Source organism: Callithrix jacchus, chromosome 12 (genome assembly GCF_049354715.1).
Source record: "Callithrix jacchus isolate 240 chromosome 12, calJac240_pri, whole genome shotgun sequence".
NCBI lineage: Eukaryota > Metazoa > Chordata > Mammalia > Primates > Cebidae > Callithrix > Callithrix jacchus.
Window position 1 is genome coordinate 96,151,416 of NC_133513.1, and position 27,582 is coordinate 96,178,997.

At 41.9% G+C, this 27,582-nt stretch overlaps 1 protein-coding gene across 15 annotated transcripts in view; it reads right to left on the reverse strand.

Annotated features, from left to right (window-relative positions):
- Positions 1 to 27,582, reverse strand: part of NT5C2 (5'-nucleotidase, cytosolic II) — a 195,670-nt gene that overhangs the window by 78,753 nt on the left and 89,335 nt on the right. For 9 of the 15 annotated variants that reach the window (XM_035268955.3, XM_078346406.1, XM_078346403.1 and 6 more), the window contains exon 2: positions 11,647 to 11,771. In XM_035268955.3, coding sequence (XP_035124846.1) covers positions 11,647 to 11,747 — 101 coding nt within the window. In that variant the 5' untranslated portion in view covers positions 11,748 to 11,771. Of the gene's footprint in view, positions 1 to 11,646; positions 11,772 to 16,268; positions 16,358 to 27,582 lie in introns of all 15 variants that reach the window. The other 6 variants (XM_078346404.1, XM_054243283.2, XM_078346411.1 and 3 more) reach the window with 1 other exon arrangement.

The following is a 27,582-nucleotide window of genomic DNA, read 5'->3' on the forward strand; positions in this document are numbered from 1 at the left end:
AAGTCCTTTATCAAATTTTTTTTCAGTCTATAGCTGCTTTATATACAATAACTAAAAACTTAAAAAAAAAAGAAATGTGCACTGGGTGCAGTGGCTCACACCTGTAATCCCAGCACTCTGCGAGGCCAAGGCAGGCAGATCACTTGAGGTCAGGAATTCAAGACTAGCTTGGCCAACATAGTAAAACCTTGTCTCTACTAAAAATACAAAAAAATTAGCTGGGTATGGTGGCACAGGCCTGTAATCCCAGCTACTTGGGAGCCGGAGACACAAGAATCGCTTGAACCTGGGAGGTTGCAGTGAGCTGAGATTGCACCACTGTACTCCAGCCTGAGTGACAGAGTGACACTGTCTTTAAAAACCTTTTCAATCAAAAAAATAAATTAAAAACTCACATTAGCCAGGCATGGTGGCTCTTGCTTAAATCCTAGCACTTTGGGAGTCCAAGACAAGAGAAATCTTTGAAGCCAGGAGTTCCAGACCAGCCTGGGCATCATAGTGAGACCCCATCTCTACAAAAAATTTTTTAAAAAATAGCTACGTGTGGTGGTGTGCTCCTGTAGTTCTAGCTACTTGGAAGGCTGAATTGGGAGGATCACTAGAGCCCAGGAGGAGGCTGAGGCTGTAGAGAGCTGTGATTGTGCCACTGTACTCCATCCTGGGCAACAGAGTGAAAGCAGGTCTCTTAAAAAACAATATTTTTAGTATTAAAAATAACCTAAATGTCCACCAATAGAAAATGAATGATGAAATAAACTGTAGTATACTGATAAAATAGAATGATACACAGGAACTAAGAAGAACAAATTACAGCCGAGCGCAGTGACTCATGCCTGTAATCGCAGCACTTTAGGAGGTTGAGGCGGGTGATCAGCAAAGTTGGGACCAACCTGACGAACATGGAGAAACCCCGTCTCTACTAAAAATACAAAATTAGCCAGACATGGTGATGCATGCCTGTAATCCCAGCTACTCGGGAGGCTGAGGCACATGAATTGCTTGAACCTGGAAGGTGGAGGTTACAGTGAGCCGAGATCATACCACTGCACTCCAGCCAGGACAACAAAAGCGAAACTCCGTCTCAGAAAAAAAGAACAAATTGCTAATACAAAAACACGAATGAATCTCGCTCTTAGAAACTATAATTAATAACAGAAGCCATACCCTTTAATGTGAAATATATATACTATTTAAATGTAAATATAAATAGTACTTCCTCAACCTAAGTTTCCTCTTATACTATTTCAATAAATCTTAGATCTGCTTTCCTTCTTTCTCTTCCATGCCACCAATACCACCATTTTTCTTCTTAATTTTACTGTTAGATATGCTGTTTTTGGAAGAAGTATAGAGGGAATGGTAGTAAAGGGAACGTGCTTTAGGATTCAATACATTATTCTGAACAATAAAGTTTAGAGACTCTGTACACCATAAAGTGGTATCACTGCACATTATAAAGGAATTCATGTGTTGTAAGAAAATGTGTCACTGTGAGAAATTTTGTTTTTGTTTGTTTTTTAAGAGACAGAGTCAGGCCAGGAGCAGTGACTCACGCCTCTAATCCTAGCACTTTGGGAGGCCAAGGCAGGTGGATTGCCTGAGCTCAGGAGTTCAAGACTAGCCTGGGCAACACAGTGAAACCCTGTCTCTACTAAAATGCAAAAGAAATTAGCCAGGCATGGCAGCATGCACCTGCAGTCCCAGCTACTCAGGAGGCTGGGGCAGGATAATTGCTTGAACCCAAGAGGCAGAGGTTGCAGTGAAATGAAATCACTCCACTGCACTCCAGCCTGGGTGACAGAGCAAGACTCCATCCCTCAAGAGAGAGAGAGAGAGAGAGAGTCTCCCCCCTTCTATTTCCCAAGCTAGAGTGTGGTAGAGCATGGTACACAGCTCACTGTAACCTCAAACTCCTGGGCTCAAGAAATCCAACTGCCTCAGCCAGGTACAGTGGCTCACGCCTGCAATCCCAGCACTTTGGGAGGCTGAGGCAGGGTGGATCACCTGAGGTCAGGAGTTCAAGACCAGTCTGGCCAAAACGGTGAAATCCCATCTCTACTGAAATTACAAAATTAGCCAGGCATGGTAGTGCATGCCTGTAATCCCAGGTACTTGGGAGGCTGAGGCAGGAGAATCACTTGAACTTGGAAGGCGGAGGTTACAGTGAGCCGAGATCGATCCATTGCACTCCAGCAGAGACAAGAGCAAAACTCCATCTCAAAAAAAAAAGAAAAAGAAAAAAAGAAATCCACTGCCTCAGCATCCCCAGTGGCTGGGATTACAGGTATGTGCTACCACTTGTGGCATTTTTTTTTTTTTTTTGTAGAAACAGGGTCTTACTATGTTGCCAAGGTGGTCAATCTCAAACTCTTGGCCTGATATGATCCTCCTGCCTCAGCCTTCCAAGATATTTTTTGTTTGTTTGTTTGAGACAGAGTTTCATTCTTGTTGCCCAGGCTGGAGTACAATGACGTGATCTCAGCTCACCACAACCTCCATCTCCCAGGTTCAAGCGATTCTCCTGCCTCAGCTTCCCAAATAGCTGGGATTATAGGCATGTGCTACCATATCCAGCTAATTTTGTATTTTTAGTAGAGACAAGGTTTCTCTATGTTGGTCAGGCTGGTCTCAAACTCCCGACCTCAAGTGATCCACCTGCCTTGGCCTCCCAAAGTGCTGGGATTATAGGCATGAGCCACGGTGCCCTGCCTACCCAAGATAATTTTTTAAGTTAAATTTTTTAATTTGGAGTAATTATAGATTCACATGCAGCTGAGTAAGAAATGATACAGAGATTCCATGAGCCCTTCCCCCAGTGTCCCCCAGCCTTGTGTATATAGCACAATATCACAACAAAGAAATTGACATTGATACAATTCACAACTTACAGACTTAATCAGTTTTACATGCACTCTGTATATGTGTAGATTAACATATCTATCACTAGAGTTGAGATACGAAACAGTTCCCTCATCAGGTATACCTTATGCTGCCCTTTTATAGGTATACCCACCTTCTCCCTCCACCCACCCCAATCTCTATCCCCTAGCAACCATTAATTTGTTCTCAATCTCAATAACTGTAATTTCAAGAATGTTACAGAAATGAAACCACACAGTGTAACCTGTTCAGATTGGCTTTACTAACTCAGCATAATTTTCCTGAGATATATCAAAGCTGTTGCATGTATCAACAGTTCACTTTTTACTGCTGAATAGAATTCCATACAAATAATTTTGGGAGGAAAATAAATAAGCTAAAAAAAATCTTACCCATTCCTGAATTCTTACTTGTCATTGGTTAGGAACATGAAACACAAATAAAAGCATTAGAATGATTAAAAAAAAAAACCGACTTTTTTTTTCTTTTTTCTTTAGTTTCTAGAGACAGGGCTTTGCTGTGTCACAGGCTACAGTGCAGTGGCACAAACAAAATTCACTGCAACCTCACATTCCTGAGTTCACGTGATCTTCCTGCCCCAGCCTCCCGAGTAGCTACGACAACAGGTGCACAGCAACAGAGCCGGCTAATTTTCTTACTTTTTGTAGAGATGGAGTCTCCTTATGTTCCCAAGCTGGTCTCAAATTCCTGGCCTCAAGCCATCTTCCCATCTTGGTCTCCCAAAGTGCTAGTATTATAGGTGTAAGCTACACACCCAGCCACAGTTTTGATGCTCTACCTCACTCTTCTTATTCTGACAAGATATATTCCATACACACACACACACACACACACACACATTTTTTGAGACAATGTCTCACTCTGTTGCCCTGGGTCTCCTGGGTTCAAGCGATTCTCCTGCCTCAGCCTCCCGAGTAGCTGGGATTACAGGCACCCACCACCATGCCCAGCTAATTTTTGTATTACCAGTAGAGACCGGGTTTCACCATGTTGGCCAGGCTGGTCTCGAACTCCTGACCTCAGGCGATCTGCCCACCTCGGCCTTCCAAAGTGCTAGGATTATAGGCATGAAACACCGTGCCTGGCCCCATATGTATATTACTTAAGGAACATGGCTCTTCAGCATTCCAGAGGACCTATATTTTCCTCATAATTTTCAATTTACAAAGTGGTTACTGAAATTTTAACAATTATTCACTTATAGATAAATGAAATTTTTATTTTTTTTTGAGATGGAGTCTTGCTCTGTTGCCAGGCTGGAGTGCAGTGGCACGATCTCGGCTCACTGCAACCTCCACCTCCAGGGTTCAAGCGATTCTCCTGCCTCAGCCTCCCAAGTAGCTGGGACTACAGGTGTGCATCACCACACCCAACTAAATTTTTTTGTATTTTTATAGAGACAAGTTTTACCATGTTGGCCAGGATGGTCTTGATCTCCTGACCTTGTGATCCACGTGCCTCAGCATCCCAAAGTGCTGGGATTACAGGTATGAGCCACCGCACCCAGACCAAGTATTTGAACCAATACTAAAATGACAGTTTACTCAGCTTGATTAATGACAAAATAAAAAGCTGAATCGCATTCATATGATATCCGTAAGTGATTAAAAGAGAAAGAAATTAAAATTGATCAACTTGGCAGTCTCTATCTGCATATAACCTGATGCCTGCTTTTAGTATGAGTTTTAGGGAAAAAAAATCATAAAGAGTTCTCCTTTTTGTTTTTGTCTTTGAGACAGTTTCACTCTGTTGCCCAAGCTGGAGTGCAGTGGCACAATCATGGCTCACTGCAGCCTTGACCTCCCAGGCTCAAGCAATCCTCCCACCTTAGACTCCCGAGTAAACAGGACTAGAGGCACACATCAACATGCCCAGCTAATTTTTGTATTTTTGATAGTGATGGGGTTTTGCCATGTTGCCCAGGCTGGTCTTGAACTTCTGTGCTGATCTGCCCACCTGGGTCTCCCAAAGTGCTAGGATTACAGGCATAAGCCACTGTGCCTGGCCCATCATAAACATTTCTAGATCCAAGCTATAAGTGCTACAAAATTACAAATACACAAATTCCTTTTCACTCCTTAAATATGTATAAGAAATTTACCTTGATTTTAAAAGAAACTATTATTCAGCAGACTTAAAGACTGATACAGCTTTGGAAGCCTAAACTGCAACTAAAAAAAAAACTTCACATAGATAATTTAAGATAAATATACGAAAGTCTTTAAAGAATTTTAAAGAGAGGGCTGGGCACGGTGGCTCATGCCTGTAATCCCAGCACTTTGGGAGGCCGAGGCGGACGAATCACCTGAGGTTGGGAGTTCAAGACCAGCCTAATCAACATGGTGAAATTTTAAAAAAAAAAAAAATTTTTTTTTTTTTTGTTGAGACAGAGTTTTGCTCTTGTTACCCAGGCTGGAACACAATGTCACCATCTTGGCTCACCGCAACCTTTGCTTTCTGGGTTCAAGCAATTCTCCTGCCTCATACTCCCAAGTAGCTGGGACTACAGGCATGAGCCACCATGCCCAGCTAATTTTTGTATTTTCAGTAGAGACGGGGTTTCACCATGTTGACCAGGATAGTCTCGATCTCTTGACCTCATGATCCACCCGTCTCGGCCTCCCAGAGTGCTGGGATTATAGGCGTGAGCCACCGCACCCGACCTAATTTTTTTTTTAAAAAGGATTTTAAAGAGAAAATCATTCCAAGATCTTCTAAAACAATTTAAGATAAATATACAAAAGTCTTTAAAGAATTTTAAAGAGAAAATCATTCCAAGATCTTCTAAAATAAGGTCAAAGACTCGTTAACAAATATTCACAAGCCTAAAAACTTACCAAATTTCAGTTCAATATGATAAAACCACTGCTAAATCAATAAGCTGTGTTCATAAAGAAAAAAGCCAATTCACTGTCCTACAGAAATTCTGTTGTATTGTAATCATCAGAACTTTACAAACACAATACTAAATACCTGACTTCCATATCCTGGGCACAGTCAATGTAGAGAGCAGATGAAAAACCTAACTGTTCCATTCTTGGATTGGTAAATATAAATTCTGATCTGTAGTGGTCACTAAAAGACTCTAGTATTAAACAAAAACTATTTAAGAAATAATTTTCTAAGCTACCTCTTTCAGATCACTATGACATCTGAGCAGCTCAGCTTGTCTTCTAACCATACAGCAAAACACATTCCACTGAAAGGTTTGGCCTGATGACTATCCTCAGCCCAGGAAACTAAACCACCATAAGGAAATGAAGGAGGAACAACAGTCATACATTCTGAAGGTCAGTTTCTTAATAATGACACATGACAGTCATCTCTAAAATTAAGAAGACTGATATTAAGCAAGAGAAAAGCTGGAAGTTAGATATTTATTTACTTAACTAAGAATATTTAGCTTCTTCTAAAGCACCGCATACAATGTATATTTTGTGATAATGATCAGTATAGCCTACCTCAACCAATGACAAATAACCAATTCAAATAAATGTCTTTAATGAAAAGCCCTGGAAAGAGAATATTTGACAAATTGACCTAACTAGAAAACTAAAATAAATTTCTTCTAAATGGCTTCTATTTAAATTTTTTAATTAATGAAAGCAAATACTGTCAGGAGATGTAAGTTTGATGACTATATCATGATGAGTATAGATAATAATAATCTATTGTATACCTCAAAATTGCAAAGGGATTAGATTTTAAATGTTCTCATCACAAAAAAAATGATAAATGTTAAGAAGTAATGCATGTTAATTGGCCTGATTTACCCATTCCATATCATATTGTACACCATAAATATATACAATTTTGTCAATGTTTAAAAAGAGAGAGAGATATATATAATGTTTTTATTATTCTAAAAGCACACACATATATACATAATTTTAAACACTGGGCATGGTGGCTCACACCTGTAATCCCAGCACTTTGGAAAGCCAAGGCAGGAGGATCACTTTAGAACAAGAGTTTGAGTCAGCCTGGGCAACATAGCAAGACCCTGTCTCTACAAAAAAAATACAAAAATTAGCCAGCTGTGGTGGTACAGGCCTGCAGTTCTAGCTATTCGGGATGCTAAAGCAGGAGGATCACTTGACCCCAGGAGTTTAAGGCTATAGCGAACCATAATCACACCACTGCACTCTAGCCCGGGTGACAGAAGAAGACTCTGTCTCAATAATAATTATTATAATAATAATTTTTTTTTTTGAGACGGAGTTTCACTCATGTTACCAAGGCTGGAGTGCAATGGCGTGATCTCAGCTCACCACAACCTCCGCCTCCTGGGTTCAAGCAATTCTCCTGCCTCAGCCTCCCGAGTAGCTGGGACTACAGGCGTGCGCCACCATGCCCAGCTAATTTCTGTATTTTTGGTAGAGACAGGGTTTCACCATGTTGACCAGGATGGTCTTGATCTCTTGACCTCGTGATCCACCCGCCTTGACCTCCCAAAGAGCTGGGATTATAGGCGTGAGCCCCCGCAGATGGCCTATTATAATAATTTTAAAGCAAATACTTGCAAGAGTCCAAGAACCTAAATTTTCTACATTAAAATTTTTTTTCAGACTTGGAGTGATGGCTCACATCTGTAATCCCAGCACTTTTAGAGGCAGAGGTAGGAGGATTGCCTACAGTCAGGAGTTCAAAACTAGCCTGGCAACAGAGTGAGATCCTATCTCTAGAAAAAACTGTTTTAAAATTACCAAGCACTGTGATACACACCTGTAGTCCCAGCTACTGGGGAGGCTGTGACAGGAGGTTTGCTTAAGCCCAGGAGTTTGAGGTTACCATGAGCTATGATCACACCACTGCACTCCAGCCTGGGCAACAGAATAAGACCTTACCTCTTTAAATAAATAAACATAGATAAAAAAAATTTATTTTCAATGACCTAAAACTTCAAGCCCTTGAAAATGTTTTTTCTGTTGTTTCCAGTGCATACACCTTACTATATGAAAGAATGTGCCAGGCACAGTGGCTTATGCCTATAATCCCAGCACTTTGGAAGTCCAAGGCGGGCAGATCACTTGAGGTCAGGAGTTCACGACCAGCCTGACCAACAATATGAAACTGCATCTCTACTAAAAATACAAAAATAAGCTGGGCCTGGTGGTGGGCACCTATAATCCCAGCTACTTGGGAGGTTGAGGCAAGAAAATTGCTTGAGCCCGGGAGGCAGAGGTTGCAGCCGAGATCACGCCATTGCACTCTAGCCTGGGTGACAAAAGCAAAAATTCTGTCTCAAAAAAAAAAAGAAAAGAATGTAGGGCGCAGAAACCATCTAAAATCTTCCAGGAAATACCATTCTAAGAGTCAGGAGTACGTTCAGGTTATGATACACACATACATACATACATACACACTTTTTTTTTCTGAGACATGGTCTCGTTCTATCACCCAGGCTGGTCGTGGCATGATCTCGGCTCACTACAGCGTCTGCCTCTCAGGCTCAAGTAATTGTCCCACCTCAGCCTCCCAGGTAGCTGAGACCACAGATTGTAAGCCACCACACTCAGCTAATTTTTGTGTTTTTTTATAGAGATGGGGTTTCGCCATGTTGCCCAGGCTGGTCTCAAACTCCTAAGCTCAAGCAATCTACCTCCCTCAGCCTCCCAAAGTGTTTGGATTACAGGCATGAGCCACCATGCCAGCCTATTATATATATAAAATACAATTTGGATGTTTACTAGCCCTCATTTCCACTGCTAAAAATGTTACATCCTAACCAAATGTTAATAAATATAGCATAAATACCAAGCAAATAATTGAAGAGAAAGTATAGAACAATTCCATATAACAATATTTTACAAATGTACGTTATATTACATAGACCCACGTAAAACGCTGTTTTATATTTTAACATGCCGTATCTAGCAACATATGTCACACAAAAAACAGAATCATTAGTACCCACTTCACAGGAACCTTTAATGTTTTCACTTTTTCAGGGTCTAAGAAATAACAGCATCCTAACACCTAGAAAGGCCACACAGTGACCTACCATGAGGCAAATATCACCAGCCTACTTAAAAAAAACAGCTACTGGTATAATAATGAACTTCTAATATACTCAATAACAAGTAACCATGTTTTTCAAAATATTAGTATTTATTGAAACAACAAAATGTTACCTAATTCTGACTTTCCTAGTATAGGAGGCAAACATGGTTCTACTAGGGCCCAGATTTTTCTACCCCATAAATTCACTTTAGGTGTAAATTTCTTTAATTTCTGCTTAAAAATTAATAATTACTGGCCGGGCGCGGTGGCTCACGCCTGTAATCCCAGCACTTTGGGAGGCTGAGGCGGGTGGATCACGAGGTCAAGAGATCGAGACCATCCTGGTCAACATGGTGAAACCCCGTCTCTACTAAAAATGCAAAAAATTAGCTGGGCATGGTGGCGCGTGCCTGTAATCCCAGCTACTCAGGAGGCTGAGGCAGGAGAATTGCCTGAACCCAGGAGGTGGAGGTTGCAGTGAGCCGAGATTGCCCCATTGTACTCCGGCCTGGGCAACAAGAGCAAAGACTCTGTCTCAAAAAAGAAAAAAAAAATTAAATACATTTAACTTTTTAAAAATTTTTATTTAAAAAAATTTGGGTACCGCACACAGTGGTTCATATCTGCAATCCCAGCACTTTGGGAGGCCGAGGCAGGTGGATCACTAGAGACTAGGAATTTAAGACCAGCCTCGCCAACATGGCAAAACTCTATCTCTACTAAAAGTACAAAAATCAGCTTGGGTGTGGTGGCCATGCCTGTAATCCCAGCTACTCAGGAGGCTGAGGCATGAGAATTGCTTAAACCCAGGAGGCAGAGGTTGCAGTGAGCTGAGATCACACTACTACACTCCAGTCTGGCAACAGAGTGAGACTCCATTTCAAAAAATATTATTTGGGTACAGTGGCCCACGCCTGTACTCCCAGCTGCTCAGAAAGCTGAGGCAGGAGAATTGCTTGAACCCAGGAGGCAGAGGTTACAGTGAGCCGAGATCGAGCTACTACACTCCAGACTTTACAACAAAACGAGACTCTTGTCTCACAAAAAAAAAAAATTTTGTAGAGATGAGGTCTCATCATATTTCCCAGGCTGGTCTTGAACTCCTGGGCTCAAGCAATCCTACTGCTTTGGTCTCCCAAAGTGCTGGGACTGCAGATGTGAGCCACAGTGCCTGGCCTACACTTTTGAAGAAAAAGTGATTTAGAGAAAATATTATAGTCTAAAATCAAAAAAAGGAAATTTTGCTAATACCCAGAGTTACCTACATTCAATTTGACACACAGTAGCCTACAAACACAATTTTAAAATTGTTTAAAAATGATAGTCAGTTTGTGGTAAATACCAATTAAGAAACTCAAGCTGAGCACAGTGGCTCACCCCTGCAATCCCAGCACTTTGGGAGGCTAAGGTGGGCAAATCACCTGAGGTTAAGAGTTCAAGACCAGCCTGACCAACATGGAGAAATCCCATCTCTACTAAAAATACAAAATTAGATAGGCGTGGTGGCACGTGCTCGGCCTCCTGCTATTACAGTCTCCTGTAATTCCAGCTATTCAGGAGGCTGAGTAGGAGAATCACCTGAATCCGGGAGGTGGACGTTGCAATGAGCCGAGATCACGCCATTACACTCCAGCATGGGCAACAAGAGCAAAACTCCATCTCAAAAAAAAAAAAAAAATTCATTCTTGGGCCAGGTGCAGTGGCTCATACCTATAATCCTAGCACTCTGGGAGGCCGGGGCAGGTGAATTACCTGAGGTCAGGAGTTTGAGACCAGCCTGGCTAACATGGTAAAACCCTGTCTCTACTAAAAATACAAAAATTAGTCAGACATGATGGCAGGCACCTGTAATCGCAGCTATTTGGGAGACTGAGGGAGGAGAATCGCTTGAACCCAGGAGGTGGAGGTTGCAGTGAGCCGAGATTGCACCACTGGACTCTAGCCTCAGCGACAGAGCCAGACTCCATCTCAAAAAAAACAAAAACAAAGTTTCATTTTTGGCATGGTATGGTGGTTCAGGCCTATAATCCCAGCACTTTGGGAGGCTGAGGTGGGGAGATCACTTGAGGCCAGGAGTTCAAAACCAGCCTAGCCAACATAGCAAAACACTGTCTCTACCAAAACTACAAAAATTAGTGAAGCATGGTGGCCATGTCTGTAATCCCAGCTACTGGGGAGGTTGAGGCATGAGAATTGCTTGAACCCAGGAGGCAGAGGTTGCAGTGAGCCAAGATTGCACCACTGCACTTCAGCCTGGGTGACAGAGTGAGACTCTGTCTCAATAAAGGAAACAAAAAAATACAAAAATTAGCTGGGTGCAGTAGCCTACACCTCTAGTCTCAGCTACCTGGGAGGCTGAGAGACAGGAATCGCTTGAGCCTGAGAGGCGAAGGCTGCAGTTAGCCGAGATAACGCCACTCAACAGAGCAAGACTCTGCCCAGCACCCCCACAAAAAAAGAAAAAGAATTCTTATTAACTTCGATGCAATTTTCTAGCAGCCAAAAATATTTTTCTCTTAAAGACTTTTATTAGTAGGTATTACAAAGCAGTATGTTGTACTAGCAGTGAAAAGTCTTAAAAAAAAAAAAAAAGGAAAGTCTTGACTTAGAACTAGATTTGAACCACAAACTAGCCATATGATCTAAGGTACTTAACCTCTCTGTACAATAATATGATCATCTGTAAAATAAAGTACCCACTTCATAGAGCCATTCTGAGGATTAAACAGATGAAATACTTACCGATGATAGGCTTCTCGACGATACTTTTTCAGGGCATGCTTATCCATGTTAGCAGGCATATCTGCTGCATTCTGTAACCGATCACTCCAGGAGGTTGACATTTTATTTCAACTGTATTTTGTATTCTAGAAAAGAAAAGCAGTAATTTAGTAACTTAGTATTGGCATCTGTATACTGACATCTGATTTTTTTTTTTTTTTTTTGAGACGGAGTTTTGCTCTTGTTACCCAGGCTGGAGCACAATGGCGCGATCTCGGCTCACCGCAACCTCTGTCTCCTGGGTTCAGGCAATTCTCCTGCCTCAGCCTCCTGAGTAGCTGGGATTACAGGCACGTGCCACCATGCCCAGCTAATTTTTTGTATTTTTAGTAAAGACGGGGTTTCACCATGTGGACCAGGCTGATTTTTTTAAATATGAGAAAAACTCCAGCTTGCAAACTGCCTAATAATTGCCTATTAAAACATACTGAATACAGTAAATATGCTGAAAATTATACCAGCACTTCTCAAAAATGTAAAATTACAAAAATAATTTCAGAGCCTGGCGTGGTGGCTCACACCTGTAATCCCAGCACTTTGGGAGGCCATGGTGGCTGGATCACCTGAGGTCAGGAGTTCAAGACAAGCCTGGCCAACAGAGTGAAATCCCATCTCTACTAAAAATACAAAAAATTAGTGGGGCATGGTGGCAGGCATCTGTAATCCCAGTTACTAGGGAGGCTGAGGCAGGATAATCGCTTGAACCCGGGAGGCAGAAGTTGCAATGAGCCGAGATTGCGCCATTGCACTCCAGACTGGGCAATAAGAGCAAAACTGTCTCAAAAAAAGAAAGAAAGAGAAAGAATTTCATACGGTAATTTCTATCAGAAAAGATAATATATACTTCCAAATAATTAAACATGACTGCCAGTAATTACTAACTCCAATCCTAGATTCTAGAAAAGGCTCTAAAACCACAGCACAGCACAGTTTGTGAATACATATAATTTTAAGTTGATGTATGTTTTTAAAACGTGTGTAGCAGGCAAATTTTAAATTGTGATCAAGAGATTCTGGTGTGCACAGAAGCAGCAAGAGGCACAACTATTGGTTTGGAGTGGGGTACGGCTTGTTTCCTCAACCCTGTGAGACACCAGCCCCACCCCTCTCCCTGCCCAGTCAACTCCACTGTACAACCCCTAAAGTGCTAACCTGGGTTGGCTACTGGCTGCCCCCCAGCAGACCCCATCATGGGCAGCCAGAACTCCAAAGGCTGCTCGGGAAGTGCCAGGGCTGCAACAGGTACTTCTTCTGCAAAGGCCAATGGACAGGACAATGGCCATGTGAAAAACAATGGAGACTTATCTCCCACAAGTGAAGGAGAGTCACCCTCCATGAACAGAACACATGAGGCAGCCAGGGCCACAGGCAATGCCATCCTCCCAGCATCCCCTATCCAGGGTGCAGAGGCAAAGGGGGCAGTCTCCGCTAAGAAGTTCTGTCTCAAGAAGTCTTTCAAATTCAGCAGCCTGCCCTTCCACAAAAATTGGAAGGAGGATGCAACAATTCTTCTGCCTCTCAGCCACAGAGGAAGAGCAGGAGCAAGGCGCCCGCAGCAACAAGAGCACTGCCCAGAAAGGGAAGACTGTTGCCACCCCTGAGGGCCAGGCCAAGGGGGCAGAGGGTAATGCGGCCTCAGAAGAGGCCCCAGGCTACAGAGCCATCCACTCCCTTGGGGCAGAGAGTGGCGCTATACCAGGTAATGCTGAGCAGAATGAGTAGCTAGGTGGGGGCAGGTGGGTGATCTCTAAGCTGCCTTACTGTGTCCAAAAAGGAAGGCGCTATTGCCTCCTGCCAACCACATTCCATTTCCCCCTCTCCCTCCTATGGATTCTCCCATCAGTCACCTGGTTTTCCTCTTAAGGTCAGCTGAAAATGGCCTTAAGCTGATCAACTTCCCAAGTTAGGTTAGTGATGTAAAATGCTTCTGGCCCTGGCCCTACTTTCCCTGTCCCCACCCTTGCAGAAGGCAATTGTTGGTTTTCTTCCTCGATTCTTTTCCAAGTAGGTTTTGTTTACCCTACTCCCCAAATCCCTGAGTCAGAAGAGGGATGCTTATACTCCCAAACATTGCATGCCCAGCCTCCCACCACTGAGTTTTTTGTCTCTTGTGCTGTGTCTGGTGGCACTTGGGCTGGGAGGGACACTGTCCCATCTAGGTTTTTGGTTTGTTTTTGCAACAGGGTCGCAGTGGCATGATCTCTGCTCACTGAATCCCAGGTTCAAGCCATCTTCCAACCTCAGCTTCCCTAGTAGCTAGGACCACAGGCGCGTGCCATCACGCCTGGCTCATTTTTTTGTATTTTTTTGTAAAGGCCAGTTGTCTACAAAAAATGTTGCCCAGGCTGTTCTCTTTTTTTGACTTGGTAAGAAAATGTGTCTCTTTTTTTGACTTGGTAAGAAAAGATTAGGCTCTGGGGTTGGGGGGGTAGAGCTGTAATATGAAACAACTTGTCTTTTCTTCTCCCATTGTTATAAATAACTTTTAATGGCCAAACTTCAGATTTGTACTTTTTTTTAAGCTGCTAAAACCATTCTCTTCCAACTGGTTTCATTGTTAACACTGGGAAAAGAAAAAAAATGCCATCCCTTTAAAAAATAAATAAATACATTTTGATCAACATACCAAGTTCAGTCAATGATGGCACAAATACAAGCAATAAATATTTGATTTCTATTTATTTCATGCTTTTTATTTTCTGTAATTATTTTTCAGCTGGCAATAGAGACTATGAACAAAAAGAAGGAATAAACTAAAACATTTCATCTAGGCCAGGCACAGTGGCTCACACCTGTAATCCCAGCACTTTGGGAGGTTGAAGTAGGTGGATCCCCTGGGTCAGGAGTTTGAGACCAGCCTGGCCAAGAGAGGAAAACCCTGTCTCTACTAAAAATACAAAAATTAGTTGGGCACGCTGGCGCATGCCTGTAATCCCCAGATACTAGCAGGGCTGAGGCAGGAGGGTCACTTGAACCTGTGAGGCAGAGGTCACAGTGAGCCGAGATAATCGTGCCACTGCACTACAGCCTGAGCAACAGAGGGAAACTCCGTACAAAAAAAAAAAAAGTTCATCTAATTAGGATAAACATCTAAAAATGAGGTGGGCAGCTTAAGTATCTTTAACTACTTTGACATTAGACTACTGCCAGGCTTCACTTCTGTTTTTGAAGTTTTCATCAGTAAGCAGTTTCAAATAAGAATGAAAAATATCCTCTTAAGAGTTAAGAAGTGTATTAACATTTTATAAAAATAGCATTATGGGCACGCGCAGTGGCTCAAGTCTATAATCGCAGCACTTTAGGAGGCCGAGGTGAGCAGATCACAAGGTCAGGAGATCAAGACCATCCTAGCCAACATGGTGAAACCCCATCTCTACTAAAAAATACAAAAAATTAGCCAGGCATGGTGGCAGACACCTGAAGACCCAGCTACTTGGCAGGGAAATCGCTTGAACCCAGGAGGTGGTGGCTGCAGTGGGCCGTGATCATGCCACTGCATTCCAGCCTGGCAACAGAGCCAGACTCCATCTCAAAAAATAAACAACAAAACACAAACAAACAAAAAAAAACAGCATTATTTTTGAAATCATTTGGAGCCTAGGTTAATTCCCATCTTGAAAATGCTAACATCATATATGACATATGACATGAAGTCAATATATACCTCCCTTCCTCTCTTCCCTTCTTCTGAAACAGGGTCTCACTATTGCCCAGGCTAAAGGGTAGTGACATCATCATTGCTCACTGTAACCCTGAATTCCTGGGCTCAAGTGATCCTTCCACCTCAGACTCCAGAACAACTAAAACTACAAGTACTCACCACAATATTCAGCTAATTTTTTTTAAATTTGTGTACAGATAGGGTCTCACTTTGTTGTCCAGGTTAAGTCTTTTTTATATAAACCACCTCTGTGGCTTTTTAAAAAATAATTTATTGAGGCCGGGCATGGTGGCTCATGCCTGTAATCCAAGCACTTTGGAGGCCAAGGCAGGCGGATCACCTGAGGTTGGGAGTTTAAGACCAGCCTGACCAACACGGTGAAACCCCATCTTGTAAAAAAAAAAAAAAAAAAAATTTATTCAGGTGCAATTTCCATAAAATTGACCACTTTAAAGTGAACAAGTCAGTGGCATTTAATACATTTATAATGTTGTGCAACCACCAACTCCTTCTAGTGTCAAAACACTTCCATGACTCTAAAGTAAAACCCCTTTCCATTAAGCAGTTTCTCCCCACTATGCCTCCACTCAGCCCCTGGCAACAACCAATCTGGACTCTGTCTCTGGATTTAACTATTCTGAACATTTCATATAAATAAAATCATACAATATGTGACCTTTTGTGTCTGCCTCCTTTCACTAAGCATAATGGTTAAGGCTCATCCATGTAGTATCATGTATCACATTTTGTTCCTTCTAATGACTGAATAAATGCATTGTGCAGGAACTGACTCTCCTTTTGCAGAAAAAATGAACTTAATCCACACCTCTCATTATACAAAAAATTTAGGATGGATCATAGACCTAAATGTAAAATCTAAAATTATAAAATTTGTACACAGGCCAGGTGCAGTGGTTCATACCTATAATCTCAGCACTTTGGGAGGCTGAAGTACGTGGATCGCTTGAATTCAGGAGTTTGAAGCCTGGGCAACATGGCGAAATCCCAGCTCTACAAAAAATACAAAAATTAGGCATGATAACCCGTGCCTGTAGTTCCAGCTACTTGGGAGGCTGAGGCAGGAGTACTGCTTGAGCCCAGCAGAGGTTGCAGTGAGGCAGAGGCAGAGGTTGCAGTCAGCCAAGATTGTGCCACTGCACTCCAGCCTGGTGACAGAGCAAGACTCTGTCTCAAGGGAAAAAAAAAACAAAACCACTTGTAGACACGAGAGAAAATCTTTTTGGGTTCTGGGTTAGTCAAAATTCCCTAGATCTGACATCAAAAAGCACAACTGATAAAAAATTGATAAATTACATTTATCAAAATTTTAAACTTCTTCTCTTCAAAGACACTAATAAGAAAATGAAAACAGGACGGGCGCAGTGGCTCACACCTGTAATCCCAACACTTTGGGAGGACAAGGAAGGCAGATCATGAGGTCAACAGATCAAGACCATCCTGGCCAACATGGTGACACCCCGTCTCTACTAAAAATTCAAAAATTAGTTGGGTGTGGTGGCATGTGCCTATGGTCCCAGCTACTCAGGAAACTGAGGCAGGAGAATTGCTCGAACCCAGGAAGTTACAGTGAGCCGAGATGGTGCCACTGCACTCCAGCCTGGTGACAGAGCAAGACTCTGTCTCAAGGAAAAAAAAAGAAAATGAAGACAAGCTACAACAAAAGGAACAATTATCAGCCTTGTGTTTTAGTGTAGGAGTCAAACAAATATATCCTATCAGGTAGTGATAAGTGATATAAGGCAAGAATATAAAGAATGACAATGGTCATAGTGTCAGAGGCATCTGAACCAGAGCAACTCCATCTTGAGAAGGGGCTGGGTAAAATAAGGCTGAAACCCACTGTGTTACATTCCAGATGGTTAGGCATTCTAAATCACAAGATGAGATAGGAGATCAGCACAAGACACAGGTCATAAAGACCTTGCTGATAAAATATCTTACAATAAAGAAGCCGCCCAAAACCAAGATGGTAATAAGAGTGACCTCTGTTGTCCTTACTACTATACTCCCACCAGCACCACAACCTTTTATCAATGCCATGATAACATCAGAAAGTTACCCTATATGATCTAAAAAGGGGAGGAATGAATAATACACCCTGGTTTAGCATATAATCAAGAAATAACTATAAAAATGGACAAGCAGCCGGGCATGGTGGCTTGCACCTGTAATCCAAGAACTTTGGAGGTCAAGGTGAGTGGATCACCTGATGTCAAGAGTTCAAGACCAGCCTGACCAACATGGTGAAACCCCATCTTTAAAATGATAATAATAATAAAATAAATAAATAAAATGGACAAGCAGTGGCCAGGTGCAGTGGCTCATGCCTGTAATCCCAGCACTTTGAAAGGCTGAGGTGGGCAGATCACTTGAGGTCAGGAGTTCAAGACCAGCCTGACCAACATGGTGAAACCCCATCTCTACTAAATACAAAATACAAAAAATTAACCAGGTGTGGTGGTATGCACCTGTAATCCCAGCTACTTGGGTGGCTGAGGCAGGAGAATCACTTTAACCCAGGATTAGAGGTTGCAGTAAACCAAGATCGCACCATTACACTCCAACCTGGGCAACAAGAACAAGGCTCTGTCTCCAAAAAAAAAAAAAAAAAAGGACAAGTAGCAGCCCTTGGGACTGTTCTGTCTATGGAGTGGTCATTCTTTTATTCTTCTACTTTCTTACTATACTTGCTTTCACTTTATGGACTTGCCCCAAATTCTTTTTTACATCAGATCTAAGAACCCTCTCTTGGGGTCTGGATCAGGACCCCTTTCCAGTAACAATACTGTAGGTAGGAAAACCACGGAAGGCTTCTATGAGGAGGTAATATTTGTTCAGAGACCTGAGTAAAGTGAGGGAGTGATATACAAAATAAAGCAAACAACAACTGCACACAGTGGCTCACACTATACTCCCAGCTACTCGGGAGGCTGAGTGAGTTAGGAGGATCCCTTGAGCCCACGAGTTTGAGGCTGCAACGAGCTATAATCACACCACTGAACTTCACCCTGGGTGACAGAGTGAGACCCAATCTCTAAACAAAACAATAAAACAAACAATAAACCAACCTACCAGAGGGTTGGCATATACAAGACCTATTAATCTGTTTTACATATTACAGTTTATATTCACATGCAAAAGATTTACAATATTTTATTCTCTTTGGAGGTTAAAATATTGTCTCTGCAACTCTGTTTGTGTACTTAACTTGTTCTAAGTCCCTCTTCATGGCTAATAGAGGACTTAAAAAACTAAAACAAAATTCTATTTATATATCGTTTCCATTAGAATGTTTTCTCTCTCTGTCTCCTATTGGGAGGAAAAGACAAGCTATGGTTTGGGACAAAATATCTGCAAACACATCTGACAAAAGGACTTGTATCCAGAATATATAAAGAGCTCTCAAAATGCAATAGTAAGACAAATATTCCAATTAAAATATAGGCAAAAGATAAGCACAGACATTTCATCAAAGAATATATACAAATGGCAAACAAAAAATATATATATACAAATGACAAATAAGTACATGAACTAATGTTCAACATCATTTGTCACTGGGGAAATGCAAATTAAAAACACAGTAAGATACCATTATATGCATATTTGAATATTTAAAATTAGAAAGACAGACAATACCAAATGTTGTTGAAAATGTAGAGCAACCTGAATTGTACTACACTGCTGAAAAGAAAATAAAAATGGCACAAGCACTCTGGACAAGTTTGCCATTTCTTTAAAACTTAGACATATATCTATCGTATGTCCCAGGCTTTTTAATTGTAAGTAATCATCCAAGAGGCCAAGGCACAGTGGCTCACACCTGTAATCCCAACACTTTGGGAGGCCAAGATGGCAGGACTGCTTAAACCCAGGAGTTCAAGAGCAGCCTGAGCAACATGGCAAAACGCGGTCTTTACAAAAATTAAAACATTAGCTGGGAATGGTAACACAGCCTGTGGTTCCAGCTACTTAGGAGGCTGATATGGGAGGATCACCTGGGCCCAAGAGGTTGAGGCTACAATGAGCCAAGATCATTTAGTGCCACTGCAGTCCAGCCTGGGCAACAGAGACTGTCTCAAAAATAAAAATAAGGCTGGGCGCGGTGGCTCACGCCTATAATCCCAGCACTTTGGGAGGCCGAGGTGGGTGGATCACAAGGTCAAGAGATCGAGACCATCCTGGTCAACGAGGTGAAACCCCGTCTCTACTAAAAATACAAAAATTAGCTGGGCATGGTGGTGTGCACCTGTAGCCCTACTCAGGAGGCTGAGGCAGGAGAATTGCTTGAACCCAGAAGGCGGAGGTTGCAGTGAGATGAGATCACGCCATTGCACTCCAGTCTGGGTAACAAGAGCGAAACGCCATCTCAAATAAATAAATAAATAAATAAATAAATAAATGGAAAAAAAATTAAAATAAAAAAAAGAAACCTTACAAACAAATGTTTATAGCAGCTTTGTAATGGCCAGAAAACTTATACACATACGTTCATAGCAACTTTGTAATGGCCAGAAACTACAAACAACCCAAATGTTAACAAGAAGTGAATGAATAAAAAAATTATGGTATATCTGTACAATGTAATACTGCTATGCAATATAAAGAAATAAAGTAGTTATATGCAAAACATTAAAAAATTTATAATAATTACAGGGTGAAAGGAGACAAAAGGAGTGCATAGTGTATGATTCCATATATATAAAATTCTAGAAAATGCAGACTACTATGACAGAAAGCAGATCAGTGGTTCCCTGGGGTAGGGAGGTCAAGTAGAGAGAGGAGGAGATATTATTACAAAGGAGCCCAGGAAAACTTTTGGGGAGAAGGGGTAATACGTTTGGTATCTTCTATTACGGTGAGGGTTTCATGGGTCGTGGGTGTGTGTGTGTGTGTGTGTGTGTGTGTGTGTATCTAACATATACAAGTTAAATATATATAACATGTGTTGTATATATTTAACATATATATGACATACACATATTTAACATGTATATGGTAAAACTTATTATAGGCCAGGTGCGGTGGCTCACGCCTGTAATCCCAGCACTTTGGGAGACCTGAGTTCGGGAGTTTGAGACCAGCCAGACCAACGTGGAGAAACCCCATCTCTACTAAAAATACAAAATTAGCTGGTCATGGTGGCGCATGCCTGTAATCCCAGCTACTCAGGAGGCTGAGGCAAGAGAATCGCTTGAATGCAGGGGACAGAGGTTGTGGTGAGCTGAGATTGTGCCATTACATTCCAGTCTGGGCAACAAAAGCAAAACTCTGTCTCAAAAAAAAATTATATACTCTATGTGCAACTTATGGTATACCAATTATGCCTTAACAAAACTGTTTTTCAGCCAGTGGCAGTGGCTTACACTTGTAATCCCAGAACTTTGGAAGGCCAAGGTGAGTGGATCACTTGATATCAGGAGATCATGCCACTGTACTCTAGCCTGGGCAGCAGAGCAAGACTCTGTCTCAAAAAAAAAACTGGGGAAGATCCAAGATGGCCGTTTAGGAGCAGCTCAGGATTGCAGCTCCCAGTGAAAGCACAGAGGGTGAGTGGATGCTGCATTTCCAGACAGATCATTATTGCCCACAGACCAGGAGATTCCCAGGCGGAGGAGCGCCATGGGTCACCAGCGTGGCTGTTTTGGCCAGTGCAGCTGTTTTGTCGGTGCCCTGGCACAGTGGTTCTCTGTACAAAATACACTGGTCAGGTTGCCCTTTTAAGCTGGCGATTGGAGCTCCGGGAAGGCAGAGTCGCCCATTTACCTGATTAAACAAGGGACTGAAACAGGGAGCCAGGCCAGGAGATTCCCAGGCAAAAAAGCGCCACAAATCTCAGCGCCGTTGTTTCAGCTGGCGCAGTGGGTCGCCACATGGGAAATCACACAGATCCTGGCGCCTTTTCAGCAGGTGACAGCAACACCTGGGAGAAAGTCAACTGTTCAATTTAAAAAAAAAAAAAAAAGGCTCTGAGGCAGGGAGCTAGGTGATCAGGCTCGGCGAGTCCCCTCACGCCCCCCCAAGAAAAAACAGCAACTGGAAACACTCTGGGTTGAGAGTTTCACAGCAAGCACAGCTGAACCCAGGGCAGTCCAGCTCTGAGGGGGAGGAGCATCCACCATTACTGAGACTACAAAGGTAGTCTGCCATTGCTGAGGCAGCCTGCCGTTGCTGAGGCAACCCGCCATTACAGAGACAGTCTGCCATTACAGAGGTGGGCCACCATTGCCGAGGCAGTTCTAACCACACCCATATAAACAGGACTGCAGGGAAGTTCACACAGCAGCAGCACAGAGCCCACAGCAGCTCAGCAAAGCCTCTGCAGGCAGACAGTGACTAAGCTGCCACCTTGCTGGGCAGGGCAGCCCTGAAAAAAGGCAGCAGCATGAAAGAAACTCATAAATAAAGCCCTAATTCCCCAGGACAGAACACCTGGGGGAAAAAAAGGAGTTTATGAGTTCTGCTGCAGCAGACTTAAACGTACCTGCCCAGCAGCCCTGAATGAACAACAGAGCTCACAGCTCAGCACCTGAGCTCCTAAAAAGAACAGACTGTCTCCTCAAGCAGCGCCCTGACCCCCATGTATCCAAAGAGTCACCTCACAAAGGACTGATCAGACTGGCATCTGGCAGGCATCATTCTGGGACAAAGATAACAGAAGAAGAAACTAGTAGCAACCCTTACTGTTCTGTAGCTGCTGCAGGTGATCCCCAGACAAGCAGGGCCTGGAGTGGACCTCAGCAGTCTTACAGCAGAGGGGCCAGACTGTCAGAAGGAAAACTAAGAAACAGAAATAACTTCATCATCAACAAACTGGACATCCACTCAGAGACCCAAACTGAAAATCAGCAACTACAAAGATGACAGGTGGATAAATCCACAAAGATGGGAAGAAACCAGCACAAAAAGGAGGAAAACACCCAAAACCAGAACACCTCTCCTCTTATAAGGGATCACAACTCCTCACCAGCAAGGGAACAAGGCTGGATGGAAAATGAGTATGATGAAATGACAGAATCAGACTTCAGAAGGTGGGTAATGAGAAACTTCTGTGAGCTAAAAAAACATGTTCTAACCCAAATGCAAAGAAACTAAGAACCTTGAAAAAAGATTTTATAAAATGCTAATGAGAATGGACAACTTAGAGAGGAATATAAGTGAATTGATGGAGCTGAAAAACACAACACCAGAACTTCACGAAGCATGCACAAGTTTCAACAGCTGAATTGACCAAGCAGAAGAAAGGACATCAGATGTCGAAAATCAACTCAATGAAATAAAACGAGAAGGCAAGATTATAGAAAAAAGCATAGAAAGGAATGAACAAAGTCTCCAAGAAATATGGGACTATGCGAAAAGACCTAATCTACGTTTGATAGGTGTACCTGAATGTGACGAAGAGAATGAATCCAAGCTGGAAAATACTCTTCAGGATATTATCCAGAAAACTTCCCCAACCTAGCAAGGCAGGCCAATATTCAAGTCAAGGAAATACAGAGAACACCACAAAGATATTCCTCAAGAAGAGCAATCCCAAGGCACATAATCATCAGATTCATCAGGGTTGAAATGAAGGAGAAAATGCTAAGGGCAGCCAGAGAGAAAGACTGGGTTACCCACAAAGGGAAGCCCATCAGACTCACAGCAGATCTCTCAGCAGAAACCCTGCAAGCCTGAAGAGAGTGGGGGCCAATATTCAACATCCTTAAACAAAAGAACTTTCAACCCAGAATTTCATACCCAGCCAAACTAAGCTTCATAACTGAAGGAAAAATAAAGTCCTTTGTGAACAAGCAAGTACTAGAGATTTCATCACCACCAGGGCTGCTTTACAAGAGCTCCTGAAAGAAGCACTAAACATAGAAAGGAACAACCAGTACCAGCCACTCCAAAAACATACCAAAGGGTAACAAGCATCAACACAATGAAGAAACTGCATCAACTAACGGGCAAAACAGCCAGCTAGCATCAAAATGGCAGGATTAAATTCACACATAACAATATTAACCCTAAATGTAAATGGGCTAAATGCCCCAATCAAAAGACACAGACTGGTATATTGGATTAAAAGCCAAAACCCATCGGTGTGCTGTATCCAGGAAACCCATCTCACATGCAAGGATACACAAAGACTCAAAATAAAGGGATGGAGGAAGACTTACCAAGCAAATGGAGAGCAAAAAAAAGGAGTTGCAAATCTCATCTCTGACAAAATAGACTTTAAAGCAACAAAGATCAAAAGAGACAAAGAAGGAAATTATGTAAAGGTAAAAGGATCAATGCAACAAGAAGAGCTAATGATCCTAATTATATACGCACCCATTACAGGAGCACCCAGATACATAATGCAAGTTCTTAATTACTTACAAAGAGACTTAGACTCCCACAAAATAATAGTGGGAGACTTTAACACCCAATTGTCAATATTAGACAGATCAATGAGACAGAAAATCAACAAGGATATCCAGGACTTGAACTTAGACATGGAACAAGCAAACCTAATAGATGTTTACACAACTCTCCACCCCAAATCCACAGAATATACATTCTTCTCAGCACCACATCACACCTACTCTAAAATTGACCACATAATTGGAAGTAAATCACTCCTCAGCAAATGCAAAAGAACGGAAATCATAACAAACAGTCTCTCAGAACACAGTGCAATCAAGTTAGAACTCAGAATTCAGAAACGAACTCAGAACCGCACAGCTTCATGGAAACTGAACAACTGGCTCTTGAATGTTGACTGGATAAACAATGAAATGAAGGCAGAAATAAAATTGTTCTTCGAAACCAACGAGAACGAAGACACAACATACCAGAATCTCTGGGACACATTCAAAGCAGTCTCTAGAGGAAAATATATAGCAATAAGTGCCCACATGAGAAGCAAGGAGAGATCCAAAATTGACACCCTACTGTCAAAATTGAAAGAGCTAGAGGAGCAAGATCAAAAAAACTCAAAACCTAGCAGAAGACAAGAAATAACTAAGATCAGAACAGAACTGAAGGAGATAAAGACACAAAAAGCCCTTCAAAAAGAATCGATAAATCCAGGGGCTGATTTTTCAAAAAGATCAACAAAATAGACAGACCACTAGCCAGATTAATAAAAAAGAAAAGAGAGAATAACAAAATAGATGCAATAAAAAACGATAAAGGGGATATCACCACAGATTCCACAGAAATTCAAACCATCATCAGAGATTATTACAAACAACTCTATGAACATAAACTAGTAAACCTGGAAGAAAGGGATAAATTCCTGGACACTTGCATCCTCCCAAGCCTAAACCAGGATGAACTCAAAACCCTGAATAGACCAATAACAAGGGCAGAAGTCGAGGCAGCAAATTAAGAGCCGACCACACACAAAAAAAACCCAGGTCCAGATGGGTTCACAGCCGAATTCTACCAGACACACAAAGAGGAGCTGGTACCATTCCTTCTGAAACTATTCCAAATAATCCAAAAAGAGGGAATCCTTCCCAAATCATTTTATGAGACCAACATCATCCTGATACCAAAACCCAGCAGAGACTCAGCAAGAAAAGAAAACTTCAGGCCAATATCCATGATAAACATAGATGCAAAAATCTTCAATAAAATACTGGCAAGCCAATTGCAATGGCACATCAAAAAGCTTATCCACCATGATCAAGCAGGATGCATCCCGGGGATGCAAGGCTAGTTCAACATATGCAAGTCTATAAACGTAATTCACCACATAAACAGAACCAAAGACAAAAACCACATAATTATCTCAATTGATGCAGAGAAGGCCTATGACAAAATTCAACAGCCCTCTATGCTAAAAACCCTCAATAAACTAGGTATTGATGGAACGTATCTCAAAATAATAAAAGCTATTTACGACAAACCAATAGCCAATATCTGGCACTAGACAAGAACGCCCTCTCTCACCACTCCTATTCAATATAGTACTGGAAGTTCTAGCCAGAGCAATCAGGCAAGAAAAAGTAATAAAGGGTATTCAAATAGGAAAGGAGGAAGCCAAAGTGTCTCTATTTGCAGACAACATGATTGTATATCTAGAAGACCCCATCGTCTCAACCCAAAATCTCCTGAAACTGATAAGCAACTTCAGCAAAGTCTCAGGATACAAAATCAATGTGCAAATATCACAAGCATTCCTATTCACCAATAACAGACTTAAAGAGAGCCAAATCAAGAATGAACTGCCATTCACAATTGCTACAAAGAGAATAAAACACCTAGGAATACAACTAACAAGGAACGCAAAGGACCTCTTCAAGGAGAACTACAAACCAGTGCTCAACAAAATAAGAGAGGACACAGATAGAGAAACATTCCATGCTCATGGTTAGGAAGAATCAATATCGTGAAAATGGCCATACTGCCCAAGGTAACTTACAGATTCAACACTATCCCCATCAAGCTACCAAAGACCTTCTTCAGAGAACTGGAAACAAATACCTTAAACTTCATATGGAACTAAAAGAGAACCTGCATAGCCAAGTCAAAAAAACACAGCGGGAGGCATCACACTACTGGACTTCAAACTATACTACAAGACTACAGTAATCAAAACAGCATGGTACTGGTACCAAAACAGAAATATAGACCAATGGAACAAAAAAGAGGCCACGGAGGCAACACAACGTATCTACAACCATCTGATCTTTAACAAACCTGACAAAAACAAGCAATGGTAAAAGGATTCCCTGTTTAATAAATGGTGTTGAGAAAACTGGCTAGCTATGTGCAGAAAGCAGAAACTGGTCCCCTTCCTGACACCTTACACTAAAATTACCTCCAAATGGATTAAAGACTTAAACATAAGACCTAACACCATAAAAAACCCTAGAAGAAAATCTAGGCAAAACCATTCAGGACATAGGAGCAGGCAAGGACTTCATGACCAAAACACCAAAAGCATTAACAACAAAGCCAAAATAGAGAAATGGGACCTAATCAAAATCCACAGCTTCTGCATGACAAAAGAAACAGTCATTAGACTGAATTGACAACCAACAGAAAGGGAAAAAATTTTTGCAGTTTACCCATCTGACAAAGGGCTGATATCCAGAATTTACAAAGAACTAAAACAGATCTACAAGAAAAAAACAAACAAGCCCATTCAAAAGTGGGCAAAGGATATGGACAGACACTTTACAAAAGAAGACATACATGAGGCCAATAAACATATGAAAAAGTGCTCATCATCACTGGTCATTAGAGAAATGCAAATCAAAACTACATTGAGATACCATGCCACGCCAGTTAGAATGGTGATCATTTAAAAATCTGGAGACAACAGATGCTGGAGAGGATGTGGAGAAACAGGAACACTTTTACACTGCTGGTGGGAGTGTAAATTAGTTCAACCATTGTGGAAGACAGTGTGGCGATTCCTCAAGGACCTAGAAATAGAAATTCCATTTGACCCAGCAATCCCATTACTGGGTATATATCCAAAGGACTATAAATCGTTCTTCTATAAGGACACATGCACACGAATGCTCATTGCAGCACTGTTTACAATAGGAAAGACTTGGAACCAACCCAAATGCCCATAGATGATAATCTGGACAGGGAAATGTGGCACATATACACCATGGAATATTATGCAGCCATCAAAAACAATGAGTTCATGTCCTTTGTAGGGACATGGATGAACCTGGAGACCATCATTCTCAGCAAACTGACACAAGAACAGAAAAGGAAATACCACATGTTCTCACTCATAGGCAGGTGTTGAACAATGAGAACACATGGACACAGGGAGGGGAGCACTACACACTGGGGTCTGTTGGGGGGGAATGGGGGAGGAAGAGCGGGGGGTGGGGAGTTGGCAAGAGATATCATGGGGAGAAATGCCAGATATAGGTGAAGGGGAGGAAGGCAGCAAATCACACTGCCACGTGTGTACCTATGCAACTATCTTGCATGTTCTTCATGTGTACCCCAAAACCTAAAATGCAATTAAAAAAAATTTTTTTTTCACAGGCAAAACATGCAGTTCCCTTCACCACTACCATCACCCTCCCCCAAAGAAAGGAAAACAGCTGCTCCAACAGCTCTAGGCAACTGCTGAAAACAGGAAGCAAAGAGCAACTGAAACTGTAGGGTAAGCCTGGTTAGCAATCTGCCCTGAATATTCTTTCCCTCAAAATGATGTGCCAATAAAATGCTGATAGCCACATGTAATAAGACCACTATCTTTAAAT